The sequence below is a fragment of the Passer montanus genome, unplaced genomic scaffold (assembly GCF_014805655.1).
Source record: "Passer montanus isolate IOZ18808 unplaced genomic scaffold, ASM1480565v1 scaffold156, whole genome shotgun sequence".
In the NCBI taxonomy this organism is placed as follows: domain Eukaryota; kingdom Metazoa; phylum Chordata; class Aves; order Passeriformes; family Passeridae; genus Passer; species Passer montanus.
The window spans coordinates 53,688-66,915 of NW_024362716.1; the positions used below are offsets into that span (position 1 = coordinate 53,688).

At 57.5% G+C, this 13,228-nt stretch overlaps 1 protein-coding gene across 2 annotated transcripts; it reads left to right on the top strand.

The window, feature by feature from the left end:
• The first annotated feature begins 526 nt into the window (after positions 1-526).
• Positions 527-9,132, top strand: ZBTB7A (zinc finger and BTB domain containing 7A). Of its 2 annotated transcripts, XM_039702412.1 has the most exons (3): positions 527-688; positions 826-2,033; positions 5,500-9,132. In XM_039702412.1, the coding sequence occupies exons 2-3, from the start codon at positions 841-843 to the stop codon at positions 5,942-5,944; spliced, it is 1,638 nt and encodes a 545-aa protein (XP_039558346.1). In that variant the 5' UTR covers positions 527-688; positions 826-840; the 3' UTR covers positions 5,945-9,132. The 2 variants fall into 2 exon arrangements, with proteins under 2 accessions (XP_039558346.1, XP_039558347.1); XM_039702413.1 differs by lacking the exon at positions 527-688 and having other exon boundaries at positions 735-2,033.
• Positions 9,133-13,228: the final 4,096 nt, after the last annotated feature.

Here is a 13,228-nt window from a genome sequence, read left to right on the forward strand (position 1 = left end):
GATTGTGGGAGAATTAGGGGCTGCTCAGGCTTGCAGTCAGGCCCCAGTGTCCATTTCCCAGCAAAGGCTGGGTTTTTCCAGCCTTTGGAGTCAAGTGGATGTGTCAGGAGTGACTTTATTTATTTATCTTGTCCCAAACAAACCCTTGGCACTGGGAAGAGCTGCTGCTTCTGCTGGAACCTGTCCAGGATCCGGGTCTGGTGCTGGCACTTGGTGATCCCAGTGTCCTTTTTCCTCTCTCCTGCTCCCAGGAAGGAGCAGGAGCTGCCTCAGCTTCCAGGGATCAGCTCTGCTCTGTCAAACATGTGCAGCAGCAGCTTGGGGAGGCTGGGGCTCCCCTTCCCTGCCCTTCCCAGAGGATTTTCCCTGCCCACATCTCCCCAGGTGTGCTGGCACCCGGGGATGAGGGATGGCAGTGGTGTTCCCGGGGATGACCTCACTGTGTTGGCTGCTCCTGGCGAGCTGGGGACCTTCCCAGCAGGAATGGGAATGGGGGATGCTCCCAGAGGTGGACGGGGAGGCACTGGGGAGGCTGGGCACAGCTGTGCCCGCTCCAGGTGCTGCCTGGCTGGGTGATGCCAGCTCCCTGCCAAGGCTTGCTGCTCTGGCCCGGATCCGCGCTAATTCAGCTGTTCTCACTCGAGAGCACCTGGGCTCTGTTCCTCCTCCTCCTCCTCCTCCTCCCCAGGTAAGCAGAGGCCGGGCAGGAGGATGGGAGAGGCGCGGGGGACACGCGCGCCGCTGCCGGGCGCGTCCCTCAGGAATTCGGGGATTCTCCCGATGTCTCCGAGCTCTGACTCACGGCCTTCCCCTCCTTCCCCGCAGCCTTCAGCGTGGAAGATGGCGGGTGGCGTGGACGGCCCCATAGGGATCCCGTTCCCGGATCACAGCAGCGACATCCTCAGCAGCCTGAACGAGCAGAGGAACAACGGGCTGCTGTGCGACGTGGTCATCCTGGTGGAAGGCCAGGAGTTCCCCACCCACCGCTCCGTCCTGGCAGCGTGCAGCCAGTACTTCAAGAAGCTCTTCACCTCAGGGTTAGTGGTGGACCAGCAGAACGTGTATGAGATAGACTTTGTGAGTGCGGACGCCCTGTCGGCGCTGCTGGAGTTCGCCTACACCGCGACCCTCACCGTCAGCACTTCCAACGTCAACGACATCCTCAACGCCGCCACGCTGCTGGAGATCCCGGCCGTCAGGGATGTCTGCACGGATCTCCTGGAGAGGAAGATTCTGGCCAAAAATGACCAGATGGATACAGTAGATCAAATTGATCAGAGGAACCATCTCAGAGCAAAAGAGTACCTGGAGTTCTTCCAGAGCAACCCCGTGAACGGCCACCAAGGCAACTTTCCGTGGACCAACCCAGAGTTGAGAGACCTTCAGAGACTGAACTTCCGAGGCCAAGAGGAGGAGGAGGAGTCGAACTGCAATGGCCTGGACTTCTACTCGCAAGCCACCCCAACCGAAAGACCAAAGGCAAGTGACTGTGACCCCGACAGCAACCCGGCCATGTGGCTGGACCGCGAGGACGAGGAGCCGGTCAGCGGCGGGATGTTCTCCCCTTCCCAGAACGGACATTACAGCAGCCGTGGCTTGGCCACCCCGGGAGAAGAGGAGGGGGGCACCCCCAGGGGCCCTCTGGACCCGCAGGAAGCCGGGGACTCGCCCAGCTTCATGCCCACGGGCACGGAGACGGAGGACGATGCCAGGGAGGTGGATGACCTGGCCGCCAGCGCCCTGCTCCAGCAGATGATCAACTCGGTGGGGCGGCAGCAGCTCGGCGACGACGACCGCAAGGACGAGGACGGGGTCATGGATTATTACTTGAAATATTTCGGCAGTTCCAGCGAGGGCGACGTGTACCCGTCCTGGTCCCAGAAGGTGGAGAAGAAGATCAGGGCGAAAGCATTCCAGAAGTGCCCCATCTGTGAGAAGGTGATCCAGGGCGCCGGGAAGCTGCCGCGCCACATCCGCACCCACACCGGGGAGAAGCCCTACGAGTGCAACATCTGCAACGTCCGATTCACCAGGTACGGGCTGGGCACAGACCTGGGGCTGGGCACAGACCTGGGGCTGGGCACAGACCTGGGGCTGGGCACAAACCTGGGGCTGTACCAAACCTGGGGGCTGCACACAAACCTGGAGCTGTACCAGACCTGGGGCTGCACACAAACCTGGGATCTGCACACAAACCCAGCCCACCCCTCACCCTGGGAGCCAGCATAGGTCTGCTCCTGGGTGATTTTATCTCTCATTTCCATCCTAACTGGCAAGTTGGGGCTGGAGGCCAGATTTTTCCAGGGAGCAGTTTGGGGATGTGACACTTGAGCTATCTCAAGGGGCCTGGCTCGGTGGCCAGTGCCACCATCCTGCTGTCCTGACTTGCTGAGTGCTGCTGGAGCCCTGACATGAGGGGGAAACAGAGCTGCAGCTCTTGGTGTGTCCACGGTGGCCGAGGCAGGAGCAGGGGAACCCTTTGGGCATGGCTCCGTGGCACGGCTGGGGTGGCGGTGCTTGGCTTGGAAGGAGCTTGGAGCCCACTCGTGTCCTTGGCAGAGCGAGCTCTGCAGCCCCGGTGCAGCCCCCGGGGGCGTTTGCCATGGCCCTGTCCCTAATCAGGGCTCGTCTGCTCCTTGCTGGGCCACGGCAGCACCAAAGAAAGGGGATATTGTTTGGGCTGCTCGGTTCACTCCAGTCCGCGGCCGGGCGCCGCCTCCTCTCCCCGGGCACTGCCAGGGCCGGGCCGGGCCGGGGGTCCCAGCCTGGAGCATCCCCGGCCTTGCCGAGGGGCAGCGAGGGCTGCCCGGGCCTGGGGGCTGCTCCCCGCCCTTGCCCTGCTCCCTTTCCCTGCTTCTTCCCTTTCTTTTCCTTACCCTGCTCCCTTTCCCTTTCCCTGCCTGTTCCCTGCCTGCTCTGTGCTGGGCCTGGGGGCTGCTCCCCTCCCTCGCCCTGCTCCTTTTCCTTTCTCTTTCCCTTTCCCTGCTCCCTTCCCTTTCCCTTCTCTTTCCCTGCTCATTTTCCCTTCCCTTTCCCTGCTCTCTTCCCTTTCCCTTACCTTATCCTTCTCTCTGTTCCTTTTCCCTTCCCTTTCCCTGCTCCTTTTCCCTTTCCCTGCCTGCCCAGATGTTTCCCCTGTGCCACTTCCCACAGCCCAGGCCGGCCCTTCCAGGCCCCTCATGCTTTGGGGGTTCCATCCTGTGGGGCTGCTCCATTTGGGATCCCTGTGGGCTCCGTGTGGGATCCCTGTGGGCTCCGTGTGGGATTTGAGTGGGATCCCTGTGGGCTCCGTGTGGGCTGCCTGGGACAGGGGTGCAGCCGGAGGGGCAGGAGGCCGTGTCCTGCCCCTTCCCCTGGTCCGGGCCGCGCCCAGCCCACGTTGGAGAGCTGAGGAATGCAGATAATGGCAGGGGCAGGGTGCCAGCCCTCCCTCCCCGCTCCCCCGGCCCTGCCACGCGGCACCTCCCTGCTCCGGGGGCCGGGGCTGATCCCGCAGGGATCCCACAGGGATCCCACAATGATCCCACAGGGATCCCAGAGTGATCCCACAGCGATCCCGCAGCGATCCCACAGGGATCCCACACGGAGCCCACAGGGATCCCAGAGTGATCCCGCAGCGATCCCACAGGGATCCCAGAGTGATCCCACAGGGATCCCACCCCTGTGCACCATCCAGGGCACTGCAGGACCTGGACATGCCACAGGGTCCCCGGCAGCTGCTGGCACTGCCAGATGAGGGGAAGCACAGGGATTTTGGGGAGGGGGAGTTGGTGGGGCAGTGCCACCTCATCCTTTTCCATCCTGCTCCCATTCCTTGGGATGAGGACCTGCTCCCATTCCTTGGGATGAGAACCCTGCTCCCATTCCTTGGGATGAGGACCTGCTTCCTGCTGGCTCCCAGGCCACCTGTAAAAGAGCTGCTTTTCTAAACCACCAGATTCCAGCTAAAATCCATCCTCCTGCTTCTTCCCCCAGCAGGTCCGGGCTGGAGGAGCCTGGACAGGGGCAGGGAGCTGTCCTTGCCATCGCTGTTCCCATGCCCTGAGCTGCATTCCCCAGTTTCACTGTTCCTGTTCTTCCCTTCCCCATGCAGGTCCCACGCTGGGAGCAGATCCTTCCCCGTTCTGGGGGCTGGCCTGGGTGGGGATGGGCTCAGGGAGGGGGTTTGGGGTGTGGCAGGAGGAGCAGCAGGGCTGTTCCAGCCCGGTGTTCTCCAGCCCAGCCCTGCTCAGGGATTTTTTGCTCCCTGGCGTTTCCTGGTTCCTCTGCGGTCGCAGGGGGAGGAGCAGATTAAAAAAAAAAAAAAAGAGAGAGAGAATTAGGGGGTTATAAAATGCCAGATATGAATTTCACAAGGCACTTTGTGTGTCACTCAGAGCTGGACACGACCTTGGGGCTTTGATCCTTCCCTGGAGCTTTAGGATTTCTGGGATCCTGTGGGTATGGGGAGAACGCTCAGGGCTGGGATCCGAGTGATCCGTGCAGGAATGGGGTGGGTGTGCTCGGGAGGGGTCGGGCAGGGCAGGAGGGGCTCCCCTGCTCCCCTGCTCCCCTGCCCGGCCCGTGCTCGGGGCTGCCTTTGCCTGCAGGAAGCAGCGCTGGCTGCGGCTCACGGGGCCCTGCTGGCCCCTGGCCCGGCCTGCACCCCGGCCCCAAAACGCCACGTGGGACCCCACAGCTGAGCTCAGCCCTGGGCTGGGCAGGGTGGGACCCCACAACCCTGCTCAGACCCTGTATGGGGCACTGTGTGACCCCACAACCCTGCTCAGACCCTGTATGGGGCACTGTGTGACCCCACAACCCTGCTCAGACCCCATGTGGGGCAATGTGGGACCCCATAACCCTGCTCAGACCCTGTATGGGGCCATGTGTGATCCCATAACCCTGCTCAGACCCTGTATGGGGCACTGTGGGACCCCACAACCCTGCTCAGACCCTGTATGGGGCAATGTGGGACCCCATAACCCTGCTCAGACCCCATATGGGGCAATGTGGGACCCCATAACCCTGCTCAGACCCTGTATGGGGCACTGTGGGACCCCACAACCCTGCTCAGACCCTGTATGGGGCAATGTGGGACCCCATAACCCTGCTCAGACCCCATATGGAGCACTGTGTGACCCCACAACCCTGCTCAGACCCTGTATGGGGCACTGTGTGACCCCATAACCCTGCTCAGACCCCATATGGAGCACTGTGTGACCCCACAACCCTGCTCAGACCCCACATGTGGCAAACTGGGACCCCACTGCCACGCTCAGTCCTCTGTATGAGGCAGTGTGTGACCCCATATGTGAGAGTGTGTGACCCTACCCACACACCCTGCACTGGGTGATGCTCAGCCCCACACCAGGAGCTGCCCAGCCCTGTGCCAGTGCCCAGCCCCACATCAGGAGCTGCCCAGCCCCACTCTCATCCCTGTGCCAGTGCCCAGCCCCACACCAGGAGCTGCCCAGCCCCACCCCCCCCAGCCCCCTGACGCTCCCCTGTGTCCCGCAGGCAGGACAAGCTGAAGGTGCACATGCGGAAGCACACGGGGGAGAAGCCCTACCTGTGCCAGCAGTGCGGCGCCGCCTTCGCCCACAACTACGACTTGAAGAACCACATGCGGGTGCACACGGGGCTGCGGCCGTACCAGTGCGACAGCTGCTGCAAGACTTTCGTGCGCTCCGACCACCTGCACAGGCACCTTAAAAAGGATGGATGCAACGGGATCCCGTCGCGGAGGGGCCGCAAGCCGCGGGTCAGGGAGGCGGGCGCCATGCCCCCCACGCCCACGGGCAGCGCCGAGGACGGCGGCGGCGCGGCCGAGCCCGAGGACACGGCGCAGGGCGGCGAGGAGCAGCAGCAGGAGCAGCACTTTGAGGAGAATTCCAATAACGAAGCGCCGGGATTGAATGTAGCAGGAGGGTCGGATGAGGGTAACGCGCAAGGACTCTCCTAAACCAAAAAAAACAAAACAAACAAAGCAACCCCGACCGGTGAAACGATGAAAGAACCACCTGAAAAACAAAGTCACAAAATCTAGTTAGTACTTTTCCTCCGATTTTTCTCTTTAAAAGATGTTTCTCTCCCTTTTTTTAAGGAAAAAAAAAAAAAGCGACAAAAAAAAGAAAAAAAAAAAAGAGAGATATTATATTAACGTTTTCCAATCTTCCCATCGTAAGCGGGGCTCTCCCCCGAGGATCCCTCATAGCCAAGGACCTTTTCTTGGAAAGGCAAGGACGCTAGGGAAGCACCAGGTGGGGATGGAAAGTGGCTCTGTCGCATGGAAAAGAGCTTCCATGTAAATCCAAAGCTTTATTTTGTGTCCAAACACATGTTTAAAAAAAAAAAAAGAAAAGAAAAAAAAACTTATTTCAGAGAGAGATCTATTTAAAAAAAAAAAAAAGGAAAAAATAGAAAAAAAAAAGGAGTGGTAGGAGTTGGAAGGGCTGTGGCAGGGCGGGGTGTGGGATTTGGGGGCCGGGGGCTCCTTCCCAGGAGATGGGGGTCAGGATTTGGGGTCTGTCCCCCCCAGCCCCCTGCGAGGCTCAGTCGGGCAGCGAGGGCTCGGGGTGGGGAAAAAAAATTGCTGGAAATTGCTGGAAAAATTGCCTAAAAAACAAAACAAAAACAAAAAAAAAAATCATGTGAGAGAGGGCAGCAGGTTCGGCAGGGTTTGTGTCGGGCACCCGGGGCTGGGGACACGAGCTGGGGACACCAGGTGGGGACACGAGGTGGGGGCAGCAGGGGTGGCTCAGCCGCGCCGTGGATTCTGTGTCCACCCCTCTGTCCATCCCTCTGTCCATCCCTCTGTCCCTCCCCATGTCCCCACATCCGTCCCCACCCCGCGGTGCCCAGGAAGTGCCTGAGTCAGCCCAGCCCCCGCTGCCGGCAGAATTTGGGGCTGGGGGGTCCCAAATCCTCCCCCTCCCCCCCCAGGGAATTTTTCTTTCCCTCCCCCCCAGGGAATTTTTTCCCCCCACCCCCCCAGGGAGTTTTTCCCTCCCGCTGCCCCAAAAACGCCTCCCAATCCCTTTGGCAGAAAAGTTCTTTGGGGTCTCCCCTAAAGGAGCAGGAGGCCTTTGGGAGGGGGAGCAGCCTCGGCCCCCCAGCCCCATTCCCAAAAAGAAAAGAAAAGAAAAAATATATAAATATATATCTAGAGATGCTCTATGGCTGGAGAGGCGGGTCCCGACCCTCGGGGGGAAAAGGCACCTTTGAGTTGGTCACCTGTTTTCTAAATGCACATTTTTAAATGCTAAAAAAAAAGAAAAAAAAAGAAAAAAAAATAGTAAAAAACCAGAGAGATTTTAAGCCCTTTTATTTTCAAAGCACTTTTTAGATTCTCTTCCTTTTATTTTAATTTTTTTGTTGGTTTTTTTGGGTTTTTTTCCTTTTTTTTTTTTTTTTTTTCTTTTGGTGTTTTTACTTTCAAAAGAAAAAAGCAAAGAGCAGGTTTTGGCCGAATGTATTTTGGAGAGGGAGTGAGAGGGGAGTGTGTGCTGGGGGGTGGGGTGAGTGGTGGGGCTGGGGGAAGAGATGGATGTTTATTTAATGCAGAAAAACAAAAAAAAGCAATAAAAAATTCCAAAAAAAAGCTTAAAAATAATAATAAAAAAAAAAAAGAAAACAAAGAAGTCTTAGCACTTTGCGATGGAACGGGTACTTTGAGCTCACTTTATCTTAATTTAAAAAAAAGCAAGATTCAAGATGTTTACAAGTCAAAAAAAAACTTTAAAAAAAAAGACTTCTACGGAGAAAAAAAATATTATTAAAAAAAAGCCTAAATTTATTTTTGTAAGAAAAAAAAATGTGTATATATATATATATATTTAACAAAAAAACCTAGAAAAAAATACAAATAGAGGCAGAATCCAAGTGAGATTGGAGGATGGGAGGAAGATGCTAATTAGGTTCTGTGACATGCCCTGACCCTCGGGAATTTTAAATAGAAAAAAAAACCCATGGAAGCTTGAATTTTAGGCAGGAATCCTGGGGGTTGTGGCTCGCTCGCTGCTCCCCACAGCCTTGAGGAGGTTCTTTCTTTGTTTGGGGTTGTTGTTTTTTTTTTTTAATTATTTTTTTGTAGAAATAATTTTATTTTTTCGATGTTTTTTTTTTAGCCAGTGCCAGCACAGAGGTGTTGGGATCCCTGTGGATTTGGAAAAATCCCACCTGGAGCAGGGGAATTGGGATTTGAGCTTGGAAATTGGGATCTGGATAGGGAAATTGGGATTTGAGCTGGGAAATTGGGATCTGGATAGGGAAATTGGGATTTGAGCTGGGAAATTGGGATCTGGATAGGGAAATTGGGATTTGAGTTTGGAAATTGGGATTTGAGCTTGGAAATTGGGATCTGGGCTGGGAAATTGGGATTTAAGCAGGGAATTTGGGATCTGGGCTGGGAAATTGGGATTTGACCTGGGAATTTGGGATCTGGACAGGGAAATTGGGATTTGAATTAGGAAATTGGGATTTGGGTTTGGAAATTGGGATTTGAGCTGGAAAATTGGGATTTGAGCAGAGAAATTGGGATCTGAGCTGGGAATTTGGGGTCTGGGCAGGGATTTGGGGTCTGGGCAGGGTCCCAGCTCCAGCCTGGGCTGGGCTCGGGGTCCCTCCAGGGCTGAGATTTCCCGGGAAGGATCCGGAGGGATCCCCAATCCCAGGGATTTGTGTCCCCCCATCCCCCCTTGGGCAGGAAATTGGGGATCCCAGCTCCCTGTGCCTCACATCCCCCCCGAGCAGGGATTTGGGGTCTGGGCTGTGAACCCCACCGGGAAGGGGCCAAATCCCAGCTGGAATTTGGGGCTCTGGCAGCGCTGGCTGAGCTTTTTTGGGAATATGCAAAGAAAATTCCGGGGGGATTTGGAAAGAGAGACTCGTGGAGGTTCCCTGCTGTGCTCGGGGTGGTGGTGGCTCCTCTTGTCCCGTTTTTGGTTTTATTTTTTTCCCTTGGGATTTTCCCACCCTCGCTGCTGCTTTTCCTTCCCCAATCCCAAAGGAATTTTTCCCAATCCCAAAGGAATTTTGGGGGTTTTGGGAAAGCAGCACCGGGAGGGGGCGAAGAGGGTGGGATCATCCAGGTGTGCAGGAAAGGGGGGAAAATGTGGGGGAAAAAAAGGGGGAATGATAAAAAAAAAAAAAGAAGGAAAAAATGGGGAGAAAAGGAAATTGGAGGGGAGAAATAAAAGAGGGGAAATAAGGGAAAGAAAGGGGGGGAAGAAGGAGAAATGAGAAATGAAAGAAGGAAAAAAAGGGGGAAAATGAGAAAAGAAGGAATAAATTGGGGAGGGGGGCAAGGGGAGAAAAATAGGGAAAGAAAGAAGGAAAAAAGGAAAAAATGCAGAGGAAAAAGAGCACAAAGGAGGAAGAGGAGAGAGGAGCAGACTCAGGATTCCCCCAGCGATGTCCCCGTGTCCCCCCTGTCCCCCCCACTGGCAACACTTTAGCACAAGGTGAAGTTTGCACTAAAAATAAATCAAGAAAAAGCAAAAAAAATAAAGTTCCAAACTCCCCAGGATTGTCCCTGTCCCGTCGCCTTAAACCCCCACCCCAAAATCCCCCCCGTAGCTCAGCATGGACATTTTTGTCTTTATTCTGATTCATTTTAATTTCATTTGAGTTGGTTTTCTTTTTATTTTTTCTCTTTTTTTGAATCCAGGTTGGGATGAAAGTGTTGCCAAAGAAAGTGCTGAGTTATGGTGGGAAGAGAGAGAGGGAGAGAGAGGAATAATAATACATTTTATTATTAATAATAAGAAGAATAATAATAAATGATGAAATAATAACATTTGGATCGAAGCCAAGCAGGGGCAAGGGGAAATAGGGAGGGGAGAAAAAAAAAAAAAAAGGATTTTTTATTTTAAAGAGGAAGAAATTTGTGAGTCCCCCCCCTTTCCTCCCCCCCATCCACCTCCCCTTGGGGGCTCAGCCCGGGTTTGGGGGGTTAATCCAGGTTTGGGGGGCTCAGCCCAATTTTGGGGGCGTTAATCTGGGTTTTGGGGGGGGCTCAGCCCAATTTTGAAGAAATTAATCCAGTTTTAGGGGGGCTCAGCTCAATTTTGGGGGTTTAATCCAGGTTTGGGGGGCTCAGCGCAATTTTGGGGGGGCTCAGCCCAATTTTGGGGGCGTTAATCTGGGTTTTGGGGGGGGGCTCAGCCCAATTTTGGGGGCGTTAATCTGGGTTTTGGGGGGGGGCTCAGCCCAATTTTGGGGGCGTTAATCTGGGTTTTGGGGGGGGGCTCAGCCCAATTTTGGGGGCGTTAATCTGGGTTTTGGGGGGGGGCTCAGCCCAATTTTGGGGGTTTAATCAGGTTTTGAGGGTCTCAGCCCAATTTTGGGGATTTAATCTGGGTTTTGGGGGGGCTCAGCCCAATTTTGGGGGTCGATCTGGGTTTTGGGGGGGCTCAGCCCAGGTTTTGGGGGGTTAATTCAGGTTTTGGGGGGCTCAGCCCAATTTTGGGGGTTTAATCAGGTTTTGAGGGTCTCAGCCCAATTTTGGGGATTTAATCTGGGTTTTGGGGGGGCTCAGCCCAATTTTGGGGGGCTCAGCCCGGGTTTTGGGGGTTTAATCCAGGTTTGGGGTCTGGGGGTGCCAAGGGAGGGGTGTCCCCCCCCCGCTGGGTTGGGGAGGGATAAATTTGGGGTTTTTTTCCCCCAAAAGGGGCTCGGGGGTTCCTGCCCCCCCAAACTGAGCAGGAGGGGTTTCATTGCTCGTTTTTCACCAGGAAAGGGCTGAGTCCCCCTCCCCACCCCAAAATTCTCCTTCATCCCCCCCTTTAGGGCCCCCCAACCCTTCAGAGCCTCCCCAGCCCCAAACCCCCTTGGGGAGATTTCCTCTGTTTTGGGGTGTCCAGGCTGCATAGGGGATTTTTGGGGGGAGTTCCCCTGTTTTTGGGGTTTCCAGGGTTGTGGGGGGGTTGTTTTGGGGGATTTTCCCTATTTTGGGGGCTCCAGAACTGCACTGGGGATTTTTAGAGGGGATTTCCCCCATTTCGGGGGGTCCAGGACTGCAGGGTTTTTTTGGGGGGGGATTTTCCCTATTTTGGGGGCTCCAGAACTGCACTGGGGATTTTTAGAGGGGATTTCCCCCATTTCGGGGGGTCCAGAACTGCACAGGGGATTTTTAGGGGGGATTTCCCCCATTTCGGGGAGTCCAGGACTGTAGGGTTTTTTTGGGGGAGTTTTTCTCTATTTTGGGGGCTCCAGAACTGCACAGGGGTTTTTTGGGGGGGATTTCCCCCATTTCGGGGGGTCCAGGACTGCAGGGTTTTTTTGGGGGGGGATTTTCCCTATTTTGGGGGCTCCAGAACTGCACAGAGGATCTCTGGGGGGGTGTTCCCCCCATTTTGGGGTGCTGCGGGGAGGGGGCTCTGTCTCAACCTGTGGCCGTGCCTCAGTTTCCCCCAAGGGAACAAAGCCCCCCCTCCCTTACAGAATCAGAGCAAAAGGGGGGGGTCCCAATTCGGGGGGGGTCCCACCCCCCCCAGTCTGCCCAGTGCCCCCCCAGCACCCCCGGCCCCATTAAGCCGCTCGGGGGGGCTCAGGGGGGGTCAGGGGACCCTAATCGCGTTTGGGGACAGATGGCCGCGGTTTAAGGACACGTTTGGGGTGTCCCCCCCCTCCCCAAACCCCCCCCAGCCCCATGTGCCCACCTCAAACCTGGGCAGGGCAGGGCACGGGTGACCCCACACCCCAAAAACCCCCTAAAAATGCCCCAAAATGCCCCAAAAATGCCCCAAATCCCGAGGTGGCCGCGGGACAGGAGCCAGCGCGGCCCCCCCAGAGGGCACGGCCGAGGGGGGGGATTAATTTGTGTCATAATCTGCCTTGTTCGGGGCTTTGGGGCTTTATCCCGGGATTTATGGCCGAGCCGCCTTTCTTAGCGAGACGCCCTAATGCCACTTAACACCTGGGAGCCGCGATTTTCATTAGGGGCGTCAGGGACAATTAGTGAAGGAATAATTAGGGCAGGGCCAGCCGCCGCAGGGTTTAAGCCCCATATGTGCCTGGGTGTGTGGGGAGGGGGACTGGGGGACCCCCGGTTTGGGGGGGGGATCAGTCCAAATTCGGGCCGTGCCTCAGTTTCCCCCCATGGGAAAGCTCTGTTAGGTGGTGAAGGCGAAGGGTGGGGGTCCCTGGTGTCCCCTCCCAGTGGGGGGACAGCGGGTGCCATCGCGGGGTGACAGCACGGGGGGGACGCGGGACGGGGACCCCAGGAGTGAGCCCAGTCCTGGGGACACTGGGGACACTGGGGACACGCACGGGGTGTGTGGCAGGGACACCTGGAGCTGCTGTCCCCATTTGGGGTCACAGGAAGGGGCCCCGGGGCAGCGGGAGCCGCCCCCAGCCCCAGCGCGGCCGCTCGGGCAGGGGGCAGCGGGGGGCGACCCCGGGCAGGGCCAGGGGGGGCGCGGGGGGGCCCGGGGGGCAGCAGGGGCAGCAGCAGCCCAGGCCGTACAGGCCGTAGGGCTGGAGGTAGCCGACGTTCACCCTGCGAGGGGAAGCAGAGCCGGGGTCAGCGCCCAGACACAAACCCAGAGACCCCCAGAGCCCCCCGGAGCCCCCCAGAGCTGCCCTGAGCCCCTCAGAGCCCCTCAGAGCCCCCGGAGCCCCCCAGAGCCCCCGGAGCCCCCCGGAGCCCCCGACCTGCGGACGCGGCGCCGGGCCCGCCGCCGGTGGTAGTCGCCCTTGGCGAAGTCCTCCAGGTTGGCGGGGTGGATGGCCCAGAAGTGGCCCTTGCCGTTGTCGCTGCGGCCGGCCTTGACGAAGCACTCGTTAAGGGACAGGTTGTGGCGGACGCTGTTGCGCCAGCTCTTCTCCTGCGGCCAGAGGGGTCACTCAGGCACACGGGGGTCACTCAGGCCCACAGGGGTCACTCAGGCAGGCCCAAAAGGGTCACTCATGTCCAGAGGGGTCACTCAGGCCTGGAGGGGTCACTCAGGTGTCACTGAGGCCCAGAGGGGTCACTCAGACCCAAAAGGGTCACTCAGTCAGGCCCAGGGGTCACTCATGTCCAGAGGGGTCACTCAGGCTGACCCCCGGCCCCACCCCACTCCCTGCCCGGGCTCCGGCCGCCGGCACGGGCGCTCTCCCGGGGGATCGGGGGCAGCAGCACCAGCCGGCTCCGGAACGAGCCCGGCCAGCCCCGAGCCCGGCCAGCCCTGAACCCCAGACACCCCTGAGCTCGGACACCCCTGAGCTCGGACCCCCCTGAGCTCGGACACCCCGGCCCGGACAC